The 27,868-nt window shown below is 43.2% G+C and overlaps 2 protein-coding genes across 2 annotated transcripts in view; one reads left to right on the forward strand and one right to left on the reverse strand.

The window, feature by feature from the left end:
• The first annotated feature begins 1,241 nt into the window (after positions 1-1,241).
• On the forward strand, positions 1,242-14,940 carry DLD (dihydrolipoamide dehydrogenase). The gene is made up of 14 exons (XM_010722061.4): positions 1,242-1,401; positions 1,640-1,715; positions 3,155-3,234; positions 5,079-5,147; positions 7,465-7,534; positions 7,885-7,985; positions 8,367-8,510; positions 8,656-8,757; positions 9,889-10,079; positions 11,401-11,571; positions 11,943-12,132; positions 12,538-12,675; positions 13,764-13,853; positions 13,956-14,940. The coding sequence occupies exons 1-14, from the start codon at positions 1,363-1,365 to the stop codon at positions 14,019-14,021; spliced, it is 1,527 nt and encodes a 508-aa protein (XP_010720363.1). The 5' UTR covers positions 1,242-1,362; the 3' UTR covers positions 14,022-14,940.
• Positions 14,941-16,490: 1,550 nt separating this feature from the next.
• LAMB1 (laminin subunit beta 1) overlaps positions 16,491-27,868 on the reverse strand; it is a 48,162-nt gene continuing 36,784 nt past the window's right edge. The window contains exons 24-33 of the mRNA XM_085217394.1: positions 27,139-27,508; positions 25,370-25,554; positions 23,914-24,155; positions 21,821-22,024; positions 21,287-21,431; positions 20,313-20,520; positions 19,971-20,112; positions 18,980-19,156; positions 17,667-17,826; positions 16,491-16,805 (exon numbers count right to left, since the gene is read on the reverse strand). Of these exons, the coding sequence (XP_085073520.1) occupies positions 16,669-16,805; positions 17,667-17,826; positions 18,980-19,156; positions 19,971-20,112; positions 20,313-20,520; positions 21,287-21,431; positions 21,821-22,024; positions 23,914-24,155; positions 25,370-25,554; positions 27,139-27,508 (1,970 nt within the window). The 3' untranslated portion in view covers positions 16,491-16,668. The remainder of the gene's footprint in view (positions 16,806-17,666; positions 17,827-18,979; positions 19,157-19,970; positions 20,113-20,312; positions 20,521-21,286; positions 21,432-21,820; positions 22,025-23,913; positions 24,156-25,369; positions 25,555-27,138; positions 27,509-27,868) is intronic.

Raw genomic sequence — 27,868 nt, forward strand, 5'->3', positions numbered from 1 at the left:
GAGAGGTTGTGGATGCCCCGTGCCTGGAGGTGTTTAAGGCCAGGCTGCATGGGGCCCTGGGCAATCTGATCTAGTACTTGACCTAGTGGTTGCCAACCCTGCCTGTGGCAGGGGGATTGGAAAGTGATCCTTGATGACCCTTCCAACACAAGCCATTCTGTGGTTCCATGGCTCTATGAACACGCGGGCAATGGGCAAGGATTCTCAGAGGCAACTGCCAGGCCCCATGCTCCTTCACCTCCCCGCTTTTCTCACCCATCAAGTCATGTTCTGATGCTTTCTATATTTCTCCTGGCCTCTACACTCTTTCTAGATCTGAAGGAAAGGCCAAAGGATGCCCATCCCTTTGGTGACCCCAAAAAATTCACAGCACAAGGTGAACCTGCAGCTGTCCACTCCAGCTTCTCACTTTGCTTACTGCTTGCATTAGCTATGTGCTTGTGGCATTTTGACCTGGCATTTGACATCTGAAAAAGAAGTGGATTTTCCCTTAAGACATCCATGATCTGCCAAGCGTGGGCTGCGTGGGGAGGTGGCTTTTGTAGCCCTGTGCATGGCCTGGGACCTGCTGTGCATGGGCAGAGAAGGCCATGGAGACACAGAACCTGTGAGACGGCCATGGTGACATAAAATCTCTGGGATGGGAGCTGCCAGTGAAACGAAGCCAGATGGTTCTTGCATCGTGCTCTCATTGGTCTGCTCGTTAATGAGGAAGGGGGGAGCAATGGGATCCCGACAAGCGCTGCTGACTGCAGGGTGCTTTCTCATTAGCTGGCCTAAGAGATAGGGATTTAAATCCTGAGAGATCAGATGTGTTCAGACCTCAGGGCCGATGGAGGGCAAGCACAGAAATGCTCCTGCACAAAGACAGAGGAGTTCTGCCCACTGCTGGCGGCCTTTTGCTGTGAACCAGCTGCTTCCACACAGCGTTGCTGGGTAAAAGTGCGTGTATTTCCTAAACTATTTTCCACAGAACCAACTATATATTGTTAAAAGGACGATTGCTCTTCTCCCTGTAGGTTCTTCTAAATAACTTAAGCCTATAACCACGAAGCCTGGCATTTCTGGATATGATGCCTCCCCTCCAGCAGACGTGAAGAGCAGCGCGACGCTGCCGCCTCCCGTGCGGCCCCGCCCCGCGCAGGCAATTACACAGCGCCCCCTGCCGCTTCTGCGGCTCATTTGCATGTCCCCGCCCACACGTCCGTGACCACGCCCCCCGGGCCGCACCGTCGGCCGCCTCCTCCAGGCGGCCCCTCGCGGCTCCCGTACAGCCGCCCGTTCCCGGTGCGCCTGCGCGAGTCCGCGGAGTCCTTGGGGTGGCGGCGGGCGCGGGCTGGGCCAGCAGCAGCAGAAGCAGCAATGCAGCGCTGGGGCCGCGTCTCCTGTGCGCTCGCTCGGGTACGGCGTTGGCGGGAGACGGGTGGGGAGGAACCGGAGGGCTCTGGCTTTGGCTTTGGCTTTGGCTTTCCTCACGCCACCCCCTGCCGCTGGGCGGGCGGAGCGCTTGGGCTCGGCCGCGCTTCTTCGCTTTCACGCCGTGGCCTCGCTGCGGGGCCGCGTTCCGTGCGTCGCTCAGTGTTTGCTTTTCTTCGAGGTCGAGCTTCAGCTTTTAAAGCCGTGGCTTGTTCTCTTCTAGAGGAGCCATTTTGATCGAGTTCATCGCGGTCTCCAGGGAGTTTGTGCCGTGCCGCAGAGGAGCTACGCCGATCAAGGTAATTCACTGCGGGTAAAGCCGCTCTCGGAACGGAAAGCTGAGCTGTGGCCCGCAGGATGGCCCGGGCGGTACCGGGAGCTGCTGCTGCGGGCAGGTGGAGATCGCTGTGCACTGCTGTCTGAAGGGAGGCTTGTGCTGAGGTGGGGGTTGGCCTCTGCTCCCAGCTAACGGTGATGGGCGAGAGGGAACGGCCTGAGGTTGCACCATAGGAGGCTCAGGTTGGATATTAGGAGCAATTTCTTCTCGGAAAGAGTGGTGAGGCCCTGGCACAGCTGCCCATAGAGCTGTGGGTGCCCCATCCCTGCAGGCGCTCAGGGCTGGGCTGGATGGGGCTCTGGGCAGCCTGAGCTGGAGGGGGGCAGCCAGCCCACGGCAGGGGTTGAGGCTTTCAGGTTCCTTGCAACCCAAACTATTATGTGATTCTATGATTGTAAGCCTTAAAGAGCACAGCGATGATCACCTGTGTTTCAATTATTGCTGACAAATAGTATCTATAAAATAAGAGCAAAGTCAGACTGGCATGAAAGCAAATCCAGCACCAAGCAGCAATCACAAATGCCTGGTGTTGGCCTTCTGCAAACGGGTGCCAGTACTGTGTTTCCCAAGCAAGCCCCAGACACTGTTCCCCATTTCCTCTTTAAAGCCCCGCAGAGCACGCTTTTATTTGCTTATCCATTTTGAAACACCGTTAGAGGTAGTTTTAAAAATAAGCTGAACAAATATATATGCACAGACATTTCTAAGAAGTAAGTCAGAACAGCCAACCCACGGCAGGAGCCTGGAACTGAATGGGCTTGGAGGTTCCTTATAACCGGAGCCATTTCTATGAGAAACGCTTATATGTCAGTTTTACTGTCAAACTAAAGGCATAAATAGAAGCTGAACTTTATAATGTAAGAACAGTGGCAGTAATTAACATTGCAGAGGAAGTTATGATTACTAGAAACAAATGAGGTACAAAGTTCATAGTATCTTCTGTGTTTGTAATCGATAGGGCTTGCACAGTTTACCTCAGCCATATTTTCTGCAGTATAATCTAATAATCGTATGGCATGCACTGCTCATGTATCTTTTGTGCCAAACAGAAGAAACTGCATTGTTAAAATGTTTAAATGAACTGTTCAGACATCTGAAGTTAAAGATTTTATAGCAGGAAGGATGACTGTTTAATTTCATTTTACATTATTTTCCCTGGGAAGCTTAAAACTTTCCCTTTAATTGTAAAATACCTCTGCACAACTTTTCCTTTTGTCTGGAAAGTTATTTTGTGAAGTGTAATTTTCCTAGTATTAAATTCCTAGTATTAAATTTTAATAGCAATTTTTTTTTTTAATTTTCCATTATTTGACATTTTGAAATATGAATAATTTCAAGAACAAATTGGTCCTGCAGCAAAGTCTTAATTATTGAAAAAGTAACTAATGTTCCCTGTTGCAGTTGATGCGGATGTCACAGTTATTGGTTCTGGTCCTGGAGGTTATGTTGCTGCAATCAAAGCAGCTCAGCTTGGGTTTAAGGTAAGAGCAGACCTTTTGAGACCTTTTGATCACTCTTCAACCACTCCACAACATAGAACATGCAATGATTCTGTTGGGGAGAGAGGAGGTACCAAAGCAGTGCTCAGCTGATGTGATTTCCTAGTGCCACTGGAGGAATTTGATGGCCATTTGGGAGTTTAGAAGTGAAAATTAGTGTGCTGATAAGTTTCACTTTCATTCATGAATGTGTCATCAGAAGGATTGCTGTTTCTCTCGACTCCTTAACCCAAGACCAAATTACTCTTCTGGCATTGCATCTTTCTTTTCTGAAGTACTTCAGAATCTGAGAAGGCATTGTTAAGTGTACTCTGTGGGCTGGTATATCCCAGTGCCTCTGAAGTAAGACTGCAGGACTTCATGAAAAAACCAAGGTGATGAGACCATCTGGCAAGGACAGGAGCTCCTGTTTCCAAGAAGAGTTCAGTGAAATGTTGGAGCAGGTCCAGATTGCATGTAGCCTACGTCCTTAGAGATTTTCAGAGCTTGGCTTGTCAAGGCCTTTGAGCCACCTGAGACAACTTTGATGCTAACTGTGTTTGAAGAAGGAAACTTGGCTGGGTGGCTTCTTAGAGAAGGTCTCTTCAGCCTCAATTTTTTGTAGTTCTTAGTATTGTCCCTCATTGGTTATTCCTCCAACAGCTGGATTTCAGAGATGTCTCTGAGTATATTTTAGCCTAATGTGTGATAGTACCAAAAGTAGAATTTTTTTGAGAGTCAGTTAAGTTTTACATCTGCTTTTGACCCTAGTGCAGATAATTAAAATGTCAGACTTTTTTTTTGGTCTTGATTTAATAAATATTCTTTCATATGGATGTGTATATATATGTATGTACATATGTTGTCACTGGGCTACTAGGTCCTGGAGAAAAATTGGTCATTGCTACAGGTTTCAGTTGAGTTTTATATGATCTGCCACAACGTTTTGTATTTCTTTCTTCTAAGATTTTTTTTTTTTTTTGGTAGCTAGAAGCCTGCTTTCCCTGGAGCAACACTTTACTCAAGACCTTCACATATTTGCCTAGCAATAAGTTACCATATAGCAGAAGGTTTAAAAAAAAAAAAAGTGCTTTTTTTTCTGCTTTTTTGTTCTGGCAAACAGCTTTTATTCCTTCTTTAGAATTGGTTGGGCAGGCTTGCATGCATCACCGGTAGGTGCTAAAGAAACTCAAATGTTTACACTGCCCCCAAGGAACATAACAAGATGCTTTTGTGAGACTGGCAAGTAGATGCATTCTGTAGTTATGTCATCTATGGAATAACCTGAAGCTGCTCTATTGAATTACTGAATTTGAACCTTCAGTTCTACTAGCACAAGCTAAAACCTTGTATCACCACTACAGCACCCCGTGTTATTGCCAACAAGGTTCCTTGAGTGTTGGCTTTGGAACAACTTTGCTTGGCCTTGTCAGTGAAGTTAATCTAAAGTGGATGAGGCAAAGCCTTATCAGGTAAAGGTGAGAGCGGTCTAGTGCTGTTTGATCCACAGTGCAGCTGTTAAAGCACTTGGATCATTCTGTGTTTGTGTGCTTAAAACAGGAAGAGGGGTAGATGGGGATCAGCTGATCTCCATGTGGTTCTTTGATTTGATGTTGTGAGTCCTCTTTTTCATGGTACTGTCACTGCTGCATCCCACAAAAGCAGCAAGTTAAATGATGACAGGCTTTCATCTGTGGAATCACTTCTCTGCAAATTTGTTTCCTTGGAGTGTAAACCAAGAGATTTTATTTCGTGCATATGTTCTGTGCTCATCAAAGAAGGAAGGGACATTTCTTTTTGCTGCTGTAAAAAGGTTACAATTCTCTCCCCTCCTTTTTTTTCCTCAGACTGTCTGTGTAGAAAAAAATGAAACATTGGGTGGAACCTGTCTGAATGTTGGATGTATTCCTTCAAAGGTAAGGGTTCATTATTTATCATAACTCCAGTAAAAACAGCTCCTACATGCATCTCTTTAAAACTTCTTCTTATCTTTTTCCAAGATTGACATACTTTGTTTAAAAAAATAACTTGCGACCAAATGATTTGCATGAATAAAAGTAATACAAAGGATTGCAATATTTATGAATTCAGTAGGAATGTTTTGCTTACAAACGATGTTTTGTGGGGTTTCCTAAATGAGAGGAAGAGAGATAGAAGAGGTGTATGCAGACACATCTGCTCTCCGGTGAGCTGGCAAGTCTGTGTGGTAACCACTAACTAAATTCAGCATTTAAATGCTATTTAAATACAGTTTAAGGTGGTTTTGTCTTAAAGTCTTTTATTTTCAGTATACTTGTAGTTCTGTCTAGGATGTTGCACTTAGAGTAAAGGAATGATTCGTTGCTGCTTGTTCAGTCACTAGAGGTAGAGAATGTGAATCTAAATTCAAATTCATGATGGAGACACCAATGAAAATTCAGTTTTTTGATGGGATGTGCTGTGCTCTGAAGATAACTGTCTCACTCCAGCAGTAGAAGCTCTTGAAATAGTCGTGTAAGTTAAAAATAGTATTCTTACTGCCTCCAAAAGATGACTTGAAAAGTGAGGCTGGTGGTGCTTGTGTGGAGTAGTGTCAGTGGGGAGAGAAAAGGGTGTGTGCTTCGAAAGAAAGGAGAAATAAGAAGTTCCTGAGTACCAAATGTTGGATGTTATGTTGGATGTTGTCAATTGTGTTTTAAGCAACTGAAACGAGAGCTTTATAAGAACAGTGCTATTGCTGGGTGAAGCGTTCCTCATTAACACTCAGCAGGTGAAGGAAGGTATTGGTAATCAGCTTTGTGCTGCCTCTAGTAACAGACAGCTTTTTTATGAAGGTTCCTCCTAACAGTATTGCTTTTCTAATCTGTTTGCTGATAGAGGTTCTGTTAGCAGCCTAGGAGAAAATACTGCAGAGTACAGAAGGAGTACAAAGTTCTGAAAAGTAGTGGATCACTTTACCTAGACATTTCAGTAACGTATCTGATGAAACTCAGAATTTATACTGAAGAAAAACTCAAAAAATGAGTTGTAGATCAGCACAGCACGACTGTGCAAGTTTGGCACTCTGCTGGTATCTATTGAAGTGATTTTTCTTGAGCCTTTGATTAGTTTTATCCCATTGAAGTTCTTTTGAAAGCAGTTCTGAAGCCACGGCTAAACCTGAGTGCTATTCAGAATTTTTTCCAGTGGCAGTAAACTTCTTATGAAGTGGTTGTGTAGGGTACATATGCTGAAGCAATGACAAATATTCAGATATTCCTTTCCAAAAAAGTCACTCAAAATACATTGAACATGAATTTCTTTTTTCCTTGGTAGTTGCTGAAGTCCTTTGCAGGGACTGTATCTTTGGTTGATGTCTTGGATTATCACAGGGCTGTGACAGATAAAATGGGCAAATAAATTTAAGAGTGAAAGTTGGTTGCTCCTATTGACAAAAATGAAATTATCTTAGTCCAGCAGTAGTAGTTTGATTTAAGTGTGTGTATATAAGGCAGATATGTCAAAGTAGTCTTTGAATGTATTGTGCTCTCTTCAGAATTCAATCTGTGTACGCTGTAGAAGGATGTTGACAGTTTCATGGTTGTGATGATGATTGTAGTAAAAGGTGTAATCTTTTCTTCCCAAGACCCTTCTTATATTGCAGTTTCTAATCAAATTACCATTTGGAGATTCTGTATTTCAAGCTGCTCATCTTTAAATGCACTTAAAAAGGAACTGTTCTAATTTTATTTTTGAATTGTGATAAGCCTGTGATCTGAACTGGCTCTAAAGCATCTAGTTTCAGCTCTGCCAGCTGTACAGTTGTAATGACTTCAGCACAACTCACTACACAGTTTAACTGATGTTTACATGGGCTAAAATTTAACAGTGATTTCAGTATAGATTTTTCCTTCTCCAGCTTTTCTATATCCTCCTGGTATTTTTATTGACAAATTTTCTCTTCTGAGTTAATAAGGAAGTTCTACTGAGTCATAGCCCATCTATTGTTTTCCTTTGCTTAAAGTCTGTTCCTACCTCTTTATTTTCAACGGTATCATTTCCAGTTTCTCTAGTGAAAAGGGCAAAAAGTGTAGGAGTGATCTTAACTACTCTCTGCATGTAATTGGTACGTTTGAAATACTCCTTTTAAAATACAAATGTCGGATTTATTAGAGGTTGTTTTCCAAATAACTTCATTTTTTTTTAAAAATATTCTGGTAAAAAATCCAATTGCATCTGTGTGTCTCAATTTACATTTTTGTATGTGTGTTTTAGGCCTTGCTGAACAACTCACATCTGTATCATTTGGCCCATGGAAAAGACTTTGCTAGCAGAGGAATTGAAAGTGAGTGTGCAGAGCAACTTGTCGGTGCCTATTGAACTAAATGGTTTCCATCAAGAAATGAATGTTAATGGTTCAGGTTTGACTACTATAATTGTAGGAAAGTTGGTCATGAAGCTTTGTTGACTTGCAACCAATATCCTTTCTCTGCCAGCTACAGATTTAGGATGTGATTACTGGCTGGAGAAGTTACACTTGAAAAGAATAATACTGCTTTGTAACATAGCAATTGTTGAACATAACCTTTAATGTTTAATGGGGCGTTTGGGGCATCTCCCTGTCAGAGCTGTTCACTGTGGGTTAGTTCCTATAAATAAAAGCGGAATGCTCCACTGAAGCTTTTTTAATTTCAGTTACAGGAATCCGCTTGAATCTGGAGAAGATGATGGAGCAGAAGAGCGGTGCAGTGAAGGCCTTAACAGGTGGAATTGCTCATTTATTTAAACAAAACAAGGTTAGTTGGGATTATTTACTGAAGTAAATGTATGTGTTTTTTTTCTCGCTTATGTCACTTTTTGCATTCTCACATTCTTGCCACTTAAACTTATTTGATCAAGGGATTTGGCAAGGGCAGACTGAATGCTTCACTTCTAAGATATTTTAAATGAACAGTTTGTTCTTGTGGTTACTTAAAAGAACAGTGCTGACTTTGTGATTTGTTCTGGATGCCAATGCAAAGGTTTGCATTAGCAGCTTCTCTCTGCTGAGATTCACGTTAAGTGGACTCAATGATCTTTAAGGTCTTTTTCAACCTGAATGATTCTATGATTCTAAGTGTAGCATAACCTATCTAAGTAATTTGAACCTTAACTTACTGTGTTCTTGGTTATTAAAGGTTGTGCATGTGTCTGGATTTGGGAAAATAACTGGCAAAAACCAAGTCACTGCAACCAAAGACGATGGCAGCACACAAGTTATCAATACAAAGAACATACTCATAGCTACAGGCTCAGAAGTTGCTCCCTTCCCTGGAATCACTGTACGTATTTGAAATTTTGGTGCTACTTTCTTTCAGTGTGAAATAACCACATAATTTAATGTATAATACTTTTGCATCTGTTTGGAATTCATATGATGTATAAAAGAGATTGTAAATTTCCCTTTGTGGCTTTCTTTGCTGTTAGATTGATGAAGATAATATTGTGTCATCCACTGGTGCTCTGTCCCTGAAAAAAGTCCCTGAGAAGATGGTTGTCATTGGTGCAGGAGTCATTGGTGTGGAACTGGTAAGAGAATATTTAAACCTCTTAGTCCTTTATTTATAAGGTAACTGTTACTTTTTCACTGTATTTGATGTTGTTGCTGTGATTTAGCCTGTTTTGTTGAATTCTCACACTTAATGGCATGCCAGCTTTTTTTGTTGTTGTTCTTACCTTAGAAGCTAGGAAGTGTTTGGGTCAATGTTCTTGCAGCTGGTTAGCTAAGTGGAGAAAATAGAGAGGAATGTGTAGGCTTTGCGTGTAGTTTGGGGTTTGGTTTTTTAACTTCCACTGAAGTTTGCTCTTTATATAGATAAGAGAACTTCCTCTTATAATGTAAATAAACTTGAAACCATGCTAAATACCTGCATGTAGCAGTTAATCCCCAAAATATTTTGTGATACAATTGCAAGCACTGTGTCTGATAACAAAAGGAGTGAAGACTTTCTATCCTGCCTAACTCTGAAGGTCTGAGTCCTTTTGCCTCATACCTCCATAGTATAAAAACTGTATTTGCTGGTCTGCAACTGCCTGAAAATCTGCAGACCTCCTTAGTGATTGCCTAAGCTGCCACTGGTCAGTTGCCTGCTGGTCACTGAGCAGGGCAAGTGTAAGTGAAGATAAATACTATTGAGATGGGTGTAGGTAACTTCTGAGGTAAATGGAATGAATGTACGTGGTTTTAGGGAAGGTGATGATAGTGGTTATGGCTATAAATAAATGCAAAAGCAGCAGCTATATTCTATTGCATAAAATTTCTGTAACTCATTATTGTTTTGCTTTAGTTTGGTATGAGGGCACTATAGAATTCTTATTTTGAGTTTTCTGAGCTACATTCCAATTCGATTTTTAATTTTCTATGCCTGTAGCCTAAAATATACCTAATTGTTTGTTTTCTTAAGTATTTATTTAAAAGCTTAATTCCATAAGTTAAATCATTAAAGCATTAGGGATGCAAACAAGCAGTGATAAATCCATCTTTTCAGTAAGGCTGTATGATATATCCTACACTGTAATGGTTTTTAAACGTTGATCAGTTTGCTGTTATCCGTTGTCCCTCTTCTGCAGTTTCCAGTCTCAGTGCTAAATATTGCAGTAAAGAAACCTGAAGTTTTCCCTCAAAAAAGTTCTCCTTTAAGTACATTGTTGTGACCACAGGGTTCAGTTTGGCAGCGCCTCGGTGCGGATGTGACGGCTGTGGAGTTCATGGGCCATGTTGGTGGAATGGGAATTGACATGGAGATCTCTAAAAACTTCCAACGTATTCTTCAGAAGCAGGGACTTAAGTTTAAGCTAAACACCAAAGTTACGGGTGCTACCAAGAAACCAGATGGGAAAATTGATGTAGCGTAAGTATTTCCCATAAAACCAATGGGACACAGGTTGTATTTGTCCTGCTCAGTCCTTCAAACCTGTTTTTAAAATATTCTGATATTATTGAAACGGGAAGAAGTGAAACTTAATTCTTCAATGGAGTTTAATTTTTATCCTGTATTCTAACTTAGTGTGTTCATAACTTTGGCTTTATTGAAGTCAAGCTTGCTTATATAGGAGAGGTTCCATTGGCTTGGGTTGGTGTGCTGGTGTAAAACCAGTGGTTTTTAGTGAGAAACCTAAATTGTGGAAGTTCTTTGCTTTTGGTATAATTAACATAAATGTGATTATTCATATTGTTATTAGTACTTTGGTGCATATTGGGAGAGTTATGTTGTCCTTTCTTCCCTGTCCCTAAATAAGTATTGTAAAGATTGATTACTTTTAATTAGAAATAAATGAAACTGTCTCAGACTGGTTTTTAATGATTTGAGCCCATTGAAGATTTAAGTGAACAACTAATACAGAAAAATATACAGCAAATTTTGTCCATGTCCGTACCTATATGCTGCTGCTTTTCTTGTCAACATATTCCCTGTGCAGACCGGTAGCATAAGCTGTAGCTTGAGTTGTAAGAAAATGTATAGTGTTTCTTAATGAACGTAAGCTTAAATGCCTTTTTCATTGGAATCTCAATACAAGGAATTGTATCTGCTGTATGTCCATAGCTCAGGGTAGTCTGTCCTCCACCACTGGAGAAGTCCTAGATTTGGGCCTTTGTGAACTGCTGACTGAGAGTGCCTAGATTTCTCCTGTAGTCTCTCTCTGCTTAGAGTTTCATTTAGGTTCAGGAGTATGCTTTTGAAGCACGTTTCCTAATTAACCCTGCTTATTCTTTGGTTCGTTATTGCACTCTGGATGCAAACTGAACTTGTTCTAGATGCCCTTGAGGGATGCACTTTATGCAAGGCAACTGCTAACAGTTCTTCTGTTTTGGGCCAGGAGAAAGTTTGAGACTCTGCCTTACTCTGAAATATAAATAACTTGGATGTTGTGTACTCAGCACTGATGTTTTGCTGTACAGATTTGCTCCTAACAGGTTGTGCTACTTGTTAACAGATGCATAACCTGAATTTCTGTATCCAGGAGTTGTTAACAAATGCAGTAAGAGTTGCTGGCCCTTGCTTCCTCTCCTATTTGTCAAGTCTTGCAAGGAAGAAGTGGGGGATAGACTAGAGGCAAGTGTTGGGATGCCAGGTTCAGCCACTAGGTCACTATCTGGATCATATTAATCACTAGTCAGCAAAATGCAGTACTACAGGTTTACAGCTTAGCATTCTTCTTGTTTTTCTGTAGTGTTGAAGCTGCTGCTGGTGGAAAGGCAGAAGTCATAACTTGTGATGTGCTCCTGGTGTGCATCGGTAGGCGTCCGTTCACAAAAAATCTAGGACTTGAAGACCTTGGAATTGAACTTGATAAGAAAGGGAGAATTCCGGTCAATAACAGATTCCAAACCAAAATTCCAAAGTAAGTAGTAATTTTTACTTTCTTTAAAGCAGGACTCCTATTTTTAAAAGTTTAACTTAAGACACTTTTAAAATTGCTTATAGCTTTTTTCTGAAAGAAAAACTCAATTTATGTTTATTTCAGCAATTGAGGATTTTTAGTCAACCTTTTAAATTTCTGTAATTTGAAAGTCAGGATGTGCTGGCAGTGGTTCTTGAAGTGTGCTCATTCAGTGGAAACTGTTTCTGTAGTCTCCAGATTTCTTCTGCACATCAGTAGTTTAACCTCATTTTGCAGAAAACTCCAGTCATGTTTTAAACTATTACATGTGGTAGCTGAGGTATCTAGTACATTTTTAAACAGTATCTAATTTTGTTTCATTGATGTGATAGCATCTATGCTATTGGTGATGTAGTTGCTGGACCTATGCTGGCCCACAAAGCTGAGGATGAAGGCATTCTGTGTGTTGAAGGGATGGCTGGAGGTGCAGTTCACATTGATTATAACTGCGTGCCCTCTGTCATATACACTCACCCCGAAGTGGCCTGGGTTGGCAAATCAGAAGAACAGCTGAAAGAAGAGGTACACCGTTTTCTTTCTGGACAAAACTCCTTTTCTGTCTTGGATGTGGTTTCATGGTGTGATAATGACTGTTGCTTTATCTATCTATTTCTCATGGGAGAATTTCTCTGTCTGAATTCATTGCGTCGCGTGTATGGCTGAATGATTCCTTCCTGCATGCTACTCTCACAAAGGATCACAGTCCTCTTTAATAACTTCTGTTTTGTGAAGTTAATACCATTTCTGTGCTATTTTTTTTTTGATACTTCCTTATACCTGCTATTTTCATACGTTGTTCTGTGCACGTCTCTTGTGCCTTCTAGTTTTGCATTAGGCCTATTTTTATCGTTATCCAACTGGCTGCATCATTCCTCTTGAGCTTCCCGATCGTTAACTCAGTGTCAGTAACAAGTATCTGTTTTGTAGGGAGTAGAGTACAAAATTGGGAAATTCCCATTTGCTGCAAACAGTAGAGCAAAGACAAACGCTGACACGGATGGCATGGTGAAGATACTTAGTCAGAAGTCAACAGACAGGATGTTGGGCGCGCACATCTTAGGCGCAGTAAGTATTGTCAAGTGTGTTGCTGTCTTGGTAGCATTACGAGTGGTTCATTGTGCCACGTGGTGCTTGTAAAAAGGAAGATTTGTCTCACAAAATTGCGTGGATTTACTGATTATTTTTTTTTTCTCTTTGACAGCCCTCCTGCTCACATCCCTGTTTTACTGTTATTTTGGCAGTGGACACAGCTTTTTCCTTCTTCTTTTCTATTCCCTGAAAATGCGAGGGTTATTCAGTCTCTTACAGTTTCATCTTTATGAATATTGCCAAATATTCAAGAGAACAGCAAAAACTGACTCAAATTCTGGAATTTGGGGTGGCTGAACAGATTGGGGTTTTCTTCCATTGCTTTTCCTTTTTCTCTGGTTTTCTCTACTGCTGCAGAGTTGGCAGCCTTATGCTGCAGTCACCGAGTCTGGACTCAGCCACTGATGAAAATCCACATCACATTCTCTAAAGAGAGCACAGCTCAGCTTTAGCAGTGTGAGCCAGGCAGTAATTTTAATCAGTAAATGGAAGGGGCAGGCGAGAAATCTTAAGATTGTTTATCTTAATTCTGAAAATATAATTACTTATTTACTGTTTCATTTTCAACTATCCAGATATTTTTCTTTGGTTAACTCCCTACAATTCAACTAATATTTAATGAAAATGAGACTGCAGTATTGTAGTGGACCTCAGTTTATCTGGTTATCTGATTAATTTTCTAGGAGGGCCTTAAAGTTTTGGGGGTTTTTTGGTGGGTTTTTTTCTTTCCCTGCAGTGATAATGTACAGTACCTTGAATCAGAACGTAGGTAGTATCTGACTGCTCCCGTGTGGAACAAAGCCCAGGTTTTGCACCAACCTCAGCAGTGAGAGAGCAAGTACTCTGTTCTGGCGTTATGTTCAACTTTAAGCTCAGCTTAGCTTAGCCACCAAATTGACAGAGTACTTAGGACTGACACAAGAACACAGCTGAAACACGTCATAGTATGGTTTTCTTTTTACAAAAGATGCTTATTTACACGCTGGGTATTTCTTAATTAGCAATTCAGAAGAAGTGAGACAATTGCACAAAGATCTGTTCTAATTACAAACATTAAACTGCAGGGTGCTGGTGAAATGGTCAATGAAGCAGCCCTTGCTATGGAGTACGGAGCATCGTGTGAAGATGTAGCCAGAGTTTGCCATGCCCATCCAGTAAGTTTTTTCTGAAGCAATTGTTGAACACAGGGGTTGCACAGACGTGCTGTGACTACATATAAATATTAATGATTTGTACCTTTGGTTTGTTCTCTGCAGACGGTGTCAGAAGCCTTCAGGGAAGCTAACCTAGCAGCATCTTTTGGCAAAGCTATCAACTTCTAAACTGAAAGAGCAGTTCTTTGAACATCCGTAGCACGTCTGAAAACGGACTGCGAGCCCTTGTGGAAGGCGAGTTTGAGGACTTTAGGATTGAATTAAATGAATCTTCTCATTTAGACATCAGATATTTAAACAAGTAGAGTTTGGAACAAGTGGAATTATCCAGTCTCTGTAAATTAAATACTTAATATTCCATGTTTATTTACATCATGAATGTTGCAGAAAAACAGCCTGACAGAACTCTTTCGTTCAAAACCAAACATTTTGCTGCTGCATGGGATGATCAGGTGTGCTGGTCACAGCTCTGTACAGGTGTCCAGCATACCTGGTGTGATCTTATTTGAAGTAGTGATAGACTAAAGCAGTTGAATGCTGGCACTTAAAATGCCACTGTCACTTCCGCACAAAAATATATTTCCTTGTGAAAGGATTAACAAAGTATTTAACCTACTTACGTATGAGTACCAGAGTTAGTTTTGATCTAGTAAGGTTAGGGTTTGGGGAAAAGAGGGACTTATGTAAATTGATTAATACTTTGTTGACTTTTTTTAAGATAAAATCACTCTATGTGTGATTCTCCACACATCATGTTTTCATATTGAAAACTCACTGGGGAAAAAATCAAGTGTTGATGGAGAAATGAAAGACTGAAGGAAAACTGCTCTTACTTAACTTCTTGTTTGTAAAGCTTCCATTGTCCAACTCTCTTTGACCTTGAAATGATAAAACTGGGCAGTGAAGCCTCGCTTGCTTGTTAAGTGTGATGATGTGAGGGTTATTCTGCACCTTCCACACGTAAGGGCTGCACTGTCAGCTCTCCATACAGTTCAGACATACTTCTTTCTCTCCTGTTTTCTATTTTGCGCTCTCTTTGTGTCTCTTCTGTTTCGAGAGAGCTTAATAAATATTTAATGTTGCTGGAGGATCGTCTTGGGTTTTGTTTGCTGACTTGTTAGTGTCCAACAGTTAGTGTAGGTTGATAAAAGACTAGCAAACAAATACCAGGTAAAGGGAACATGCCCAATGCCAGTAGCTCTCTTGTTTTGCAGGATGCCACTCCATTTTATTAGAATCTCTGCCTTGAAGAGAATCTTAGTGTGTGCTAGTATTGTCCTTTTTCATCATGCCAGTGGTGTGACGGGTGGAAGGAGAATTGTTTTAAACCAGAAGAGGGAAGATATAGATTGGATATTATGAGGAAATTCTTCACTTTCAGAGTGAGGCCCTGGCACAGCTGCCCATAGAGCTGTGGGTGCCCCATCCCTGGAGGTGCTCTGGAGGTTGGATGGGGCCCTGGGCAGCCTGAGCTGGGGGGGGCAGCCAGCCCACAGCAGGGGTTGGGGCTGGGTGGGCTTTGAAGTCACTTCCAATCCAAATCACTCTATGATTTGGCAGTTTCTGTTCTAGTTGAGAGCTTGTAAAGATAGAAATGTCACTAAGCTCCCTGTAAATGAGCTGATGGCAATTGTTTGAGTGTTTCAAAGTTTGCAGGTGTAAAAAGCTGTTGAGCAAACTGGCAGTGAAATAGTGTATGATGCTGCTGTGGTAATCAATGTCTGTGCTGGATTTTTTGCTCTAGCATTTGTAACCTAGAGGAAAATTACTTAAACATGTTGCTCTTCAATTTGCACTGGTGGTGCTACATTGTGCTGTAGTTGCCCAGACCAACTTCTGCTGTCCTTGGTCAAGGTGAGGTTAATTACTGATCAAAAAGTATTTACCCAAACATATTTCTCACGTCAGTAAGCAGTCAGTGTGTGTAAATGCACGCTGCCATTGGGAATGCTGACTTATGCATACATCACTGTGAATACTGCAGAACAATTTCTGCAGGACTGAGCAGTTAGCTGAAGGTGCACTGTTCTACAGAAACATGGAACTTAAAATTAATGCAATTTATGGTGAACTGGATATCACTCTAGCTTTTTTTTTTAAGTCCTATATGTGTTTTGTTCAGTACAAGCTGTTGATAGGGAGCCTCAGTGTGCTGCTTCAATAACGTGTGTGTGTGTGTACAGCTCCCTAACTGATTCATGTTATGTGCTCTGTCAACTTCACAGGTGGTTTTTTCCATTCAACCATGGCTTACTATGTAAATTTGGTTCTTAAAATGTACACCACACTTATGTCCCCAGTGCTGACCTCTATTCCTACCTCATAAATCAGAAGTGTTTCAGTGAAATGAAACTTGCTTAAACCACTATCATGCAGAGAGTAAACATCCCTTGTAGAGTACTATGGTGTAAGTGCCAGCTAACCATGAGAGGGGAGGTATTTCTTCTTTTACTGCTTTGTTCTCAGTTACCATCCTATACTTCACAGTAATCAGAGCTCTTCTTTAGAATGTTGTACTTGGAGCCAGTATTTTATTAGGAGATCTCTAGCTAGTTTAAAAACGAGACTTGCAGAAACTCAAGGTTTAGTTTCACCTACTGAAAATAACATGGAACTTAATGAGTCATACTAAGTACATACAGTGATACAAAAGTATTGTTTATTTTCAGTGTCAGAAAGTTACTTCTCTTTGGTTCTGTGACTTAGAAGTCAATATCAAACCTGTTCACTTTATCAGGTCTTAATGTACTGTCAAAAACAACTAGTATAATACTTGTTAAAACCCATCCTGAACACGAGTGTTTCCTGCTCCCATTTATAAGCAGGTGCTGTACACAGCAACTTTCTGGCTGATTGTCTGTAAGAGGGAGCGAACTGTCTCTTCCAGCTCCACCAGCTGCTTGGCTTTATCTTCCAGAACTTTTTGATTGTTTTCATATGTATTTTCCAATTCTGTCAGCAAAGGAAGAGGAAAAACAGCTTAATTAGGTATGTTTTAATGTGATAAAATATCAAATGTAACTTATGGAAAAGCTACCTTTTATTATTATCTTGTGGAAGAAAAACTCCAGCAAAGGCTGGAATGGCAGCTCTTGTTCCTCTAGTATTGGGACATAAAGCAACAGAAGTAATTTTCTGTAAGTGCAAAAGGTGTGCTTTGATTCATGTTGACAATAACTGCTGTTCCCTACTGTTAGGAGGCTCTTCTGTTGATGTGAAAAGTTTTGGCTTGTTACAGTCAAAATATTCAGTGAATCATTGTAGCTGTGCAGGAACAAGTGAGGGGAAGCATGGGTTCCCAGCCTGGCAAAAACAAGGAAAACCTTGCTTCCTCTCTGGTGGTGATGGGCTGACTGCCCCCTCCTGTTTCAGTCAGCTTTAACTGGCCACCGTGTTAGATTCATCTGTAAGCTGGAACTCCTGTGTCCTCATTACCCTTTGATTTAATTGCATTCCAGGGTGTGTGAGGGGAAACACTGTTTGCAGATGGCATTCTGGGTTGTCTGTCAGGAGTCTGACTGCTTTTGGTGTTGCTGACCAATCGTGGTTACTTGTGTTCTAATTCTTCTGTGCAGTGATGCTCTGAGCAGTGGTAGGTGCCATACCAGAAGTTTGTCTCTCTCAAGTTTTTGCTCTCTTTAATACAATGATTCATGATTATGTTGTGTCCATAATAAGAAAAGCTGTTCAAATTTCAGCACCAAAGAATTAACTTTTTTTTTTCTTTTCCTGCTGCTGACGAACACTTGGTTTAATAGCACGATAGTGCTTTGTATTGTACAGCAGTACCTTACCTCCTCAGAACAGCCTTACCTTTGAGCAGCTGCAGCTTGCTGTTGGCTTGAGCCAGCAATGCCTTCGCTTCCTCTTGCAACATGCCGGCTTTCCTCCTCGCGTCAGCCGACTCCTCTGTCTTTTTGGTGATGAGATCCTCCACGGTTTTGTACTTGCTGGTCAGCTCGGTGTCGAGGACCTGTTGTTCCAGATACAAACACAAGATGGAGTCACTCAAAAGACAATGCAGAAGGAGTTGCCCAATATCCGGGCTAAGGAGAGCAGTGTGTCAGCTCAGGTAACAAAAGCAGCAACAGGGTCGAGGGATTTCCTGTTAATATTCAAGATTTGAAGAGTCGGTGTGAATCCTCATCAATGCCTCTTGCACATCTGTGGCTGTTCTACAGCTCTAACAGTAACACAACATGGATTGCAGTTACACAATTCTGGAGCTCGGGGAAGTCACAGCCCCTGACACAATGGGGCAGTGGGGGAGGAACACCACTGCTGCCTTTTCAAGTCAGAACAGCTGCCTGGCTCTCGAAGGTCAGGGTACTGGAGATGACATCAGGTTCACTTCTCAGCTGTGCTTTTTCTCTGTGAGGTTAAGGAGTACTACACCACAAATGAATTCAACTAGTAAGCATGCCTGCAGCAGTACTAGAACCCTCTGGGGTCTGATGACCACCTGAAATACTACTTAGTGTTTGGAAATAATTGTTTGATGGATAATACACTCCTCTTAGCAGAAAATGTCTCTCGAGACTGATAGGCTAATTCCAGCCAAAAGACTGGAGCAATGAAAACTTCCTTTGGCAGATTTGTCAAGTGTTTTGTTAATGAACATTCTTTCGGTATTACGAAGGTGTATAGCAGACACTGGGAATTATGCCATGTGGTCAGAGTGAATTCTGCATCTCTGATATTTAGAAATGAGACTAGTTTTATAGTGAGCTAAGGATTTATTCTTGCCACTTGATTCCGTATATGCCCAACTAGGGTTCGTTTGGCCTGAACATCATTGTATAAATTTTATTTTCCATCTCTATTTGCCAGTTGACCTGTGACAGACAGTGAAGCTGAGGGACAGAAAGAGATCTATGAAAGGCTGATAAGTGGTAGTGAGGCGTATTTTCTGCAACTATTTTTGAACCTGACAACTTCCTAATGCTTCTCTCTTTACATTTAGTAACAGATTGAGTAAAAAACACTGCAGTAAGTGCATTAAGCACTTTTTTTTTTATCAGCAGCACTCGGCCAATGAATGAAGTGGATCAAGTGAATTCAGCACCTACCCAATCCCAGGGTGGGTTTTGTTGGCTCTCCTTTACTATCTTTCCCAAACTTCTCACCTGTTTAACTTCTTCAGCGTTCTGTTTTGCAGAAGCAATTTTTTCTTCTATGTTGCCCACATTTTCTGAATTTGTATCAGCCTTTTGCTTAAGGTCTTCAACGCTCCTCTCAAGTGCAAGCAGACGTGAAGTGGCATTGTTCAGTGTTTCTTCAGATGCTGCATTTTCAGATTGAATCTAACAGAAAGAGGGACAAAGATACATCTTCAAAAGACTCTGAATATCATACAAGATTTCTTGTAAATTCTGATCCACTCAATAGGCCACAACAATAGATCTAATATTTAGGAAGTGGTTTTTTTGTTAAAAATGGACAATTGCAATTGGGGTGAAAGAGCCCACTGCTTTAAGATGAAGTACATCGAGATCTCCAGAAGTGTTAGGGAGTTTCATTAAGAATGATGTGATTGCATTACACGTGCTTAAGAGTTGCTTAATCTGCAAACAGAAGTTCACAAGTTCATTATCAAATGATAATGCTAACTGTCTGAAGTTGTCCATCTCTGAAGCTGGCCCAAACTGAATGGGTAGAATTAGCACTATAGTCTCATGAGAGCTATGAGTTAAAGCCTGAAAATACATTATCTGACAGAATTACAGCAATTACTACTTCAATCTAGCATTAGTTTGCTCCTGTTGCAGTGAATGGCACTTTTAGATAGCGTGGTTATGCCAATGCACTGCTGCCAAAGGACTGATATGTATGACTTCATAGGGATCTTGGCACACCTGCTACGATCCTACTTGTGTGATTTTAGTGGTGCATGATATGGGGTGAGAAAAGCCTTTTTTCTTTAAGAGTGTGTAGGCCTCCAGTTATGTCATATTCTGACTCAGATGTTTATATAATAAAGGCCAGAATGGTTTAGACTCATTCTAAGTGCAGTCTTTGATTTGCCTTCCTTAGACATCTAGACATCCTTACATTGGTTTCTGAATATCAGACATGTTCCTGTTAATGCATCTTAAAGCGCACTTGGAAATAACTTACTGAGGTCAACAGGTCTTGAGTTCCTTTAATATCTTCATCAGCTTGTTTTATGGCTTTTTCAGCTGCATTTTGAGCCTTTTCAGCTTCTTCTAGTGCTGCTTTCACCATGTCTGCAGTGACTTTAACATCTGTTGCACCTTTGCTGTGGAGCAAAACTAGGTTAGCATAAAAACTGCTTTTACTTTGCAGTGTCATTGCAAAGGGCCATTTTTGCCCCACAGTCAATGAATGGCAAATCTGCTTTGTGGTAAAGTAAACTCTGCGTTTCCTGGTAGAGTGAAATGAAGTCTTATTCCAGTTGTCTGTGACAGTAAATACCTCATGCAAAATGGGGTTGCATACCTTGCTTTCTTAGCTTCCTCCAGTAGCATTTCTGCTCTTGCAATGTCTCCAGCACTCTGCTGCAGAATGACCTCGACATCAGAAAGGCTTTCCACACGTTCACGGATGTCTTCTGTCAGGGACTGCAGCTGCTGGGGGGTGCTGGGCATCTCCATGTTCAGCACTTCATTAGCCACTGCCTCGATGCTGTCCAGGTCAGCACTGTCTTCTACAGATAGGCAGAAATGTCACAGGTGTGAGTCAAAGCTTCCTGCTGTCAGGTCTCAGTACTCAACATTTCTGTCCACCTGCTCCCTCAAGAAGCAAAATCATGGAAAAAGCTTTCTCCTCCACACTGCAGTACATCAGGCTATTAAAAAGGCTTCTGTAGGTGACACCTCTCTCTAAGGAGAGGCCCAGCAGGCACAAAGGCCCTCCTCCTAGCATCATTCTCTTGGAAGCCTTTTGCTGATCTCAGTGATCAGCTACCCCATGCCAGGGCTGGGGTGGGCTGCAAACCCAGAGGAAGAGAAGCCAACAGCTGCACATAAATGTATTTGTGCTAACAGTCTACTCAGCCTTGTGCAAACAGGAGGAATGGGTTTGCCATGCTGCCACTCAACAATGAAAAGGGGCCCTCATTTAACCTTTACCCGTTATCTCACGTGGAGAAAACATCACAGTTTCTAACCGTGACTGTCCTCCCCTTTAGTAGCACTGTGCAGTTCTGGCCAGAACTTAGGAACGCACTTGGCAAGTTAGAGAAGAACAATGGTCTCAGCTGAAAGGAATGAAACAACGGGCTACAGATCGGTCTTTCTTTCCTATTGTCTTGATTTTCTCATTCCCAGATTTCATCATACTCACTAAATCTGGCTGAAAAGAGCCAGAGGAGGATGATGACTATTGTGTTACCCCTTGGAGAATGGTGCCAAAGAAAGAAAAAGAGTTTTTGCAGATGCAGAAATAAGGTAATGTGAGTTTAAGGTTTTTACGCATGAGGAAGTCTCTGATCTGCTTAATCAGATTTCTCAGATCTTCATTGCTTCTGTCCACTTGTTCCTTTGTAGCATTGGTTTTGAGCAGAACTTCTTGTGCATTCTGTTTGGCTTCATCAGCTCTCTGCTTTGCTTCAGAAACCTGAAGAGAAGAAAGTAGAGGGCCTGACTGCATATTTGCGTATGCTTTCAGGCCTGATTTACAACAAAAATTCAGTTGGAGGCAGAGGTAACAGTAATGAGAAATGCTTCTTCTCATAAAACTCACAGAACGCTTTTAAGAGATGGCTGTGATCCACACCACCAGTGTTAGTTTAAACAATTCATGGTAATGTTTGAAGTAACGCATGAAACTTTACTTCAGCAAGCTGAAGTCTGAGTATTTTTACAAGTTTGATGATGTTACGCAACTACAAAGAAAGACTGTGAAGTAAACCAGGCACATACTTTGTCAATTAGGGTCTAAACTTGGGTTACCACTGTAAGATTTCTGTTTTCTTTTTTTACTGCAACAATTGATTTATGTATTACCATTCTGGAGAGTTGCTCAACTTCTGCCAACGCACTGAGGATGTCTCTGTCAAAGTCCATGGCCTTCTGCCACGCGTTGTGAGCGACAGTGACCAGCCCATCACAGCCAGGTCCTCCACACTTCCTCTGCCCTGCAGCAGTCCGGCAGTGCAGCCCCCCACACTCTGACTCGGCACAAGAGGCTCCCACTGGAGTGCCACACATCTGTGAATGAGACAAGGGCAGCGGTCACAGCCTTGCTTTTATTGCTGAGGCGTGAGGGGTTGCCATCCTAAATACCACAGCACAACTAAATACATTTGACCATCTTTATGGGTTCCTTCCACCTTGGAATATTCTATGATAGCAAACGATACTGACGTAGAGCAGACGCTTCCTGCATCAGGTCCGTATCAGCATGATGTCAGTCCTCCTACATCCTTTCCACAACTCTCTGCCTTTAACTTGATTTCAACTAGCCAGCTCCCAGCTGCTGGAGTAGCTTGAGGGCAGCTGTGCCTTCATTGTCTGCTGTCAGCTTCACCAGAAAGCTGCCTTCAGGCTCTGGTTTACGAGCTGGAAGCTACTACTGCCTGTATTCCTTCTGTTTGAAGCCAGTCTTACTACTGTTGGAGGAAACACTGGCTAGCCCAAGCAGCTTTTTTGAAAAAGAAGAACGTGTTCTGTACAGGATAAGCTCTTTTCCTTTGCTACCTAGGGGAGAGCAAAGGAAAATAAATAAAATACCAAACAGGAAACTTCTTCACCTCTCTTGAAAAGCTGTCCCATTCCTTTCCGTCAAATGTTTGTTCTGTCACAGCACTTTCCAATTTGTGATAATGAAATCAGAAGAGACCAACTTTGTTGTTGTTTTTTAAAGTAAAACTACTCTAATTGGCAATTTTTACTGAGCTTATCCACTATTGTGGCCAACTGGATAATGAAATCATCAGAAGTTGTTTTAGCCAGATGGAAAATCCTTTACTCCTATGAGGCTCTTTTCCCTTTCCACCCCACTCCTTATGCCAAAGGATAGTCACTAACTGATGCACTTTCAGCCAAGAATCTCTCTGAGAACACCGAGGGACTGTGCCAAGTTAGCTGCAGCTGGCTCCTGTGAACTGTAATGGATTCCCTCTTACCTGTTTGGCAGGCAACCCAACAGTAGCTAGAAAGCAAAAAGATTTTGTTTCTGCATCCCATGATTACACCTCCAAGCAACTAACTCAATGTTTACTGCTTTGATAACATCTAACCAGGATTTTTGGTCAAGAACACATTAGGCAGGAATGTAGGGGCAGGGAAACTAAACAAAAAGATTCCTCTTTCTTCTCTCCCCAAGGAAAAGGAGACAGGACTGGGGTGGGTGGTTGTCATTGTAAAGGACCAGGACAATTCACTGTGTGAAGACTTCATCCTCTAACACAGGCCCAGCCTTGTCCAGAGGAGTTAATGAGCTCTCCCTTCTGTGGGACTTCAAGTGGGATTGTTCTCTGAATGCAGTCGGCTGCCTTCAAAGGGAAGCTGAAGGAACACCCTGCCTCACCCCAGAGAAAACCACCCTTGATCGTATTTACAGATGAGCAGGCAGCTTCAACAGGGACTGTGCCCTTTTGACTCCAGCTCCCCGTAAATTCTGCTTTGTTTCAAGCAGAATGGTGGGAGTGTGGCAATACCAAGGAGGGCAGCGTGAGCATGAGCACTGCACAGGCATGGCGTGTACTCTGAAATGCTGCAAAAACAAAGCAGCCCAGGAGAAGCAAGCATGTTAACTGAAATTTAAGAGGTTGGCTCTTGGTCCAATGGACTCACTAAACTTTGCTGCACATGAGAGCTCTGCCCACAGCAAAGGGATTTGGCTTAGGATGTGTTGAAAAGGTGCTCTGTCAGGGCTGAGCTTCTAGAAGCAAGAGGGAGAACAACATAAAGGACTGATGCCTGAAAACCTATAGCTATCTTAGAGCCCACAAATACCCCATCAACAATGAAATATGTTTTTTTAAGGAACAAACTGTACTGCTCACTGCCAACAGGCAGTTTCTTCCTGCCTGTTGCTTCTTCACAAGTCCAACTTTTTGCTGTAGGTTTTATCCCAGCAGTTCTCAGCCAAATACCTTTGCTGATGCTTCGGCAAGATCCAGGCTTTGCAGCTTGCCGGCAAGTTCATCCAGGAGGCGCGACTGCTCCTCTTGCTTAGCCTTGAACTGGGCCTCCTTCTCATTGATTAAGTCTTCCACTTCCTGCCGTGTCTGCGCTGACAGCTCCACAGCGCTGTCAGGGTGGACAGTGGAAGCATTGACCCTTTCCTCTGCCTCCAGGGACATCTGGAAATACTTGGTGATGCTGTCCAGGGCTCCTGCAGAAATCAGACAGAGCCGCTCAGAAATCGGTTAAGTAACATGGAGTAATTTAAATCGTGGAGGCTGGCGGATGGCATATCTGGGTTAGCATCAAGTCAAAGCAAACAACAGCCTCTTTAGCTGCACTCCGTGCTACTGTAAGGATGACAAAATTTGTCCTGTTGTTTGAACACTCAAATTTTTTTTGGTTGAAAGTGTGTCAGGTTTGTTGGTTTTAAAGTTAAGCCGTTCTCTGACACAAGAACTGACTTAGGCCCTGAGGGTGAATGGAGACCTAACCTTTTAGGTTCACAGGACAACCTTCTATTTTCTAAGGATTTGCATGTGCCATTACTTCTTGTTGCTGCATAGATGTCTGGTGTAGTAGCAGTGGAGTCACTGCTTGGAAACTGGTCAGAGCTCTCCCAGGAAACAACTTTCTGATGAAAGACTCTGATTTATGGAAGCATCCATTTTGGATAACTGCTGGAGAGGTCCAGGGAGGGTTGAGGGACCCCGCAGGAGCAGCCACACTCTGCACCTCCGAGCAGCTCTCCTCCACACAGTGCCACAAGCCAGGGACTCCCCAGTTCCTACAACCTTTTTGCCTCATTCTGTGAAACCCTACATTCATTGGAAACGACCTCGGACTTCCTGCAAAGCAGGAAATTAAAAAATAAATACTTTAAGTTGGAATTAGGTCAGCTTTCAAAACTTCCCCAGAATTCAGCGGCCTGCCTCTCTCAGCAAACTCTGACCGTGACAGAAGCCTGGCATGGTGCCATCCCAGTGGGCACGAAGGTTTGCTCTCCTGGGAAGAACTGGGCTCTTGTGGAGTGCTCCTGTCACAAAGGGACAGGGAGTTTTTCAAACAGAATTTAACAGCCTGGGAAGAGCAACCAAAAGATGCAGATGTATCCTGGAATCTGCTTCGCTTCCAACTATTGTGCCCCCATCTAAAATGTATTTAATTGAAGTCTTGAAGTCTCTGAAGTTCTCGTGCCCCAGGAACTCGAGCCGGCATTGCGATGCACAGAGGGAGAGAGGGAAGGGGTGAGGGGGCAAAACAGAACCTCTGCTGCATCAGCAACTCCACTAATGCAGAGTGAGAAGCTGCCCTCTAAGAACTGAGTTTCATTACATGTTAGAAGATTAACCTGGGATTTTAAACCATGCACTAATTAGATCTTCAGCCACCCCACTGCTTTCTCCCCCTCTGTGTGACACTCACCCCGAACATCAGAGATCTTGATGAACTCTAGCTGTTCTGCCAGCTCCTTCACGACACGATCCAGGCTTTTGGCATCTGTCTCCAGCGCGCTCAGGTCAGCATCGGTGCTATTGCTCTTCTCTGCTAAGGTTGAGAGGCTTGCATCTATGTCCGCTATCTTAACGGTAACGTCAGCTGTCAGCTTGCTGTGGAACAGAGGAGTAGCACTTAGTGGGGGCAGAAGAAGAGCTGTAAGGCTCAGTTCAGCTCAGCAATGGTTAGAGCTGTGCCATGCTGCTCCCACGGCAGGGCTCAGCCTCCCTCGGCAGAGCTGTGATTTGTAACAACATGCCTACCTAGAATGCTGCTTTGTTTCCCTTATCACACAAAACTACTTTTTAATCTGCAGCACGTTTATAAACTCAAAGCACCAAATTGCTCAGAAAACAGCTGCTTTGTGTAAGATTAACTGGAGGCAGATTCCAGAGGACTGGTGTAATATGCTCTTGTACCATGGCAACTGCATAGGTCAGAGTTGACTACTATGATCCATACATAATTTGCTCCCCCTACCTCCCCCCAGCTAAAATGCAGTTTTGATTACTATGAACTCATGGGACAGATCTGAATTTCAGGAAGAAGGGGGGGGGGAAATAGTTAGATGATTTGGTTTTAATACAATGGATTCTTTTAGCTCCTCTGTAAAGATCTCTTCCCATTATCCATTCTCTGGGGCTAAGGAGAACCTCCTCCGTGGCCTTAGTGCACTCAGGAGCAGGCTTCAGCTGCTGGGATAACCCTAAAAGGAAAGACAACTGCACAATACAAGATAGAGCTGCTGCAGAACAGAGCTGGGCACAGGAAACTTCCCATCCATGGTGATCCCACCACACCCAGCAACTCCTCATGCTGAGCAAACTGGGCAGTATTTAATCTCTGTGATCAGTTTCCGTCTCCCCCAACAGCTCGGCAGGCTGCTGTTTGCCAGCAGCCCTTCAAAATCCAATACTTCCTTCTCTGTACAGCCAGAGACGAGCTTTAACACACCAGTTAGAGAAAATCAGCTCCACAGGTGCTCCCTCAGTACACAGAGCCCAAACACAGCAACAGCAGCAGCCCTGTGGGGCTCTCCAGCTGAAGAGGGGGTTGCAGGGCACAAGCCCATCCTTAATTGAGATATTTGTGCTTTGATCCTCTCCCGCTTGCTTTGTGCAGTCCCCTGACAATGCACAAACAAAGCTCTAGCAGTTGCACAACTGCCCCATCTGTGAAAGCACAAACACCCTTTTTCAGTATGCTCAGCTCTAAAACAAAATACAGGCTCTGACCCCATGCGAACAGCATGGAAACAAGTGCTGTGACCGAGCAGCTGCTCCCCCCACCCCAAGCTCAGAGTGCAGAAAGAAGCCCGAGGAAGTTTCCAACCCATCAGCTACAGGCGGAAATCCAGGAATTTAATCTCTCCCCTCTTCATTCTCTCACACAATAGCAGTGGTTGTCCTTTGCCCCGGGGAGAGCGCAAAGCAAGCGTGAGCAGCTGAGTGCTAATTAGCAGCCGGTAATTAGCTGCCCCGTGCAGTCTGTGCTGCTCCCGCCTTCCTGGCCAGGTTTCTACTCATGGGATGGGGGCTTGGTACCACACTGAGATGCTCCAACAGGGCCATGCCGTGCACTGCCAGGGTGCCCTCTAACCCAGTGTGCAGCCTACACCTGCTCCCTCAGCCCCAGCCCGGCAGCATTCCCACTCCTCCCCAGGCTAGAGTTATCCACCTAACTGCAACCGTACTCACTCTGCTTCCTCAAAGAGATTCCCAATGTTTTTCAGTGGCTCAGCGGCTGGGTTTTGAGCAATGATGGCTTTGATTTCACCCAGCTTCTCCTCCAGGGTGCTGAGCGTCTGCTGGTAGGGGCCGATGACCCCCGTGATTTTCAGGGCGTTTGCCCTATCCAGGAACTGCTGGGTGCGGTTGGTCAGCTCACCGACAATGACGTCCCAGATGGCGAAGCACTGGTGGCAGGGCACACAGTCAGGGAAGAAGCCCGAGTAGCCCCTTGAGCACTTGTCGCAGCGCGGCCCTTCCACCCCCTCGTTGCAGATGCACTGCCCTGTGGCACGGTTGCACTGCGGGGTCTGGATGCCGCGGGGGTTGCAGTCGCAAGCTGGAAGGAGAAAAGGGCACTGTGAGAGCTGAGGAACATAAAAGCAGATGGAATGGAATGGTGAAATGAGGACAGAGGTGGTCTGTGGGTTATTATCAGCTGACTGTGGCTGTGTCTGCTTGGGTGTGGGGAACCGGGGCTGAGCTGAAGGCAGTGACGGGAGGGCAGAAGCCCCAGGACAGGATGGGAGCACCCCATCTGCACATATCAGAAACGGCCCAACAACAGGGTGAGGGTGGGCACATCCTGCAGTGCTGGGGTCCGTCTGACAGCCACCAAAAGATCCCGTTTCACTCCTATCAGGGTAAGCGGAGCAAGGCTGCCCAGATGGGAAAAGAAATGCCAGGCAGGCACCCAGCA

This window comes from Meleagris gallopavo, chromosome 1 (genome assembly GCF_905368555.1).
Source record: "Meleagris gallopavo chromosome 1, MGAL_WU_HG_1.1, whole genome shotgun sequence".
NCBI classification, from domain to species: Eukaryota; Metazoa; Chordata; class Aves; order Galliformes; family Phasianidae; genus Meleagris; species Meleagris gallopavo.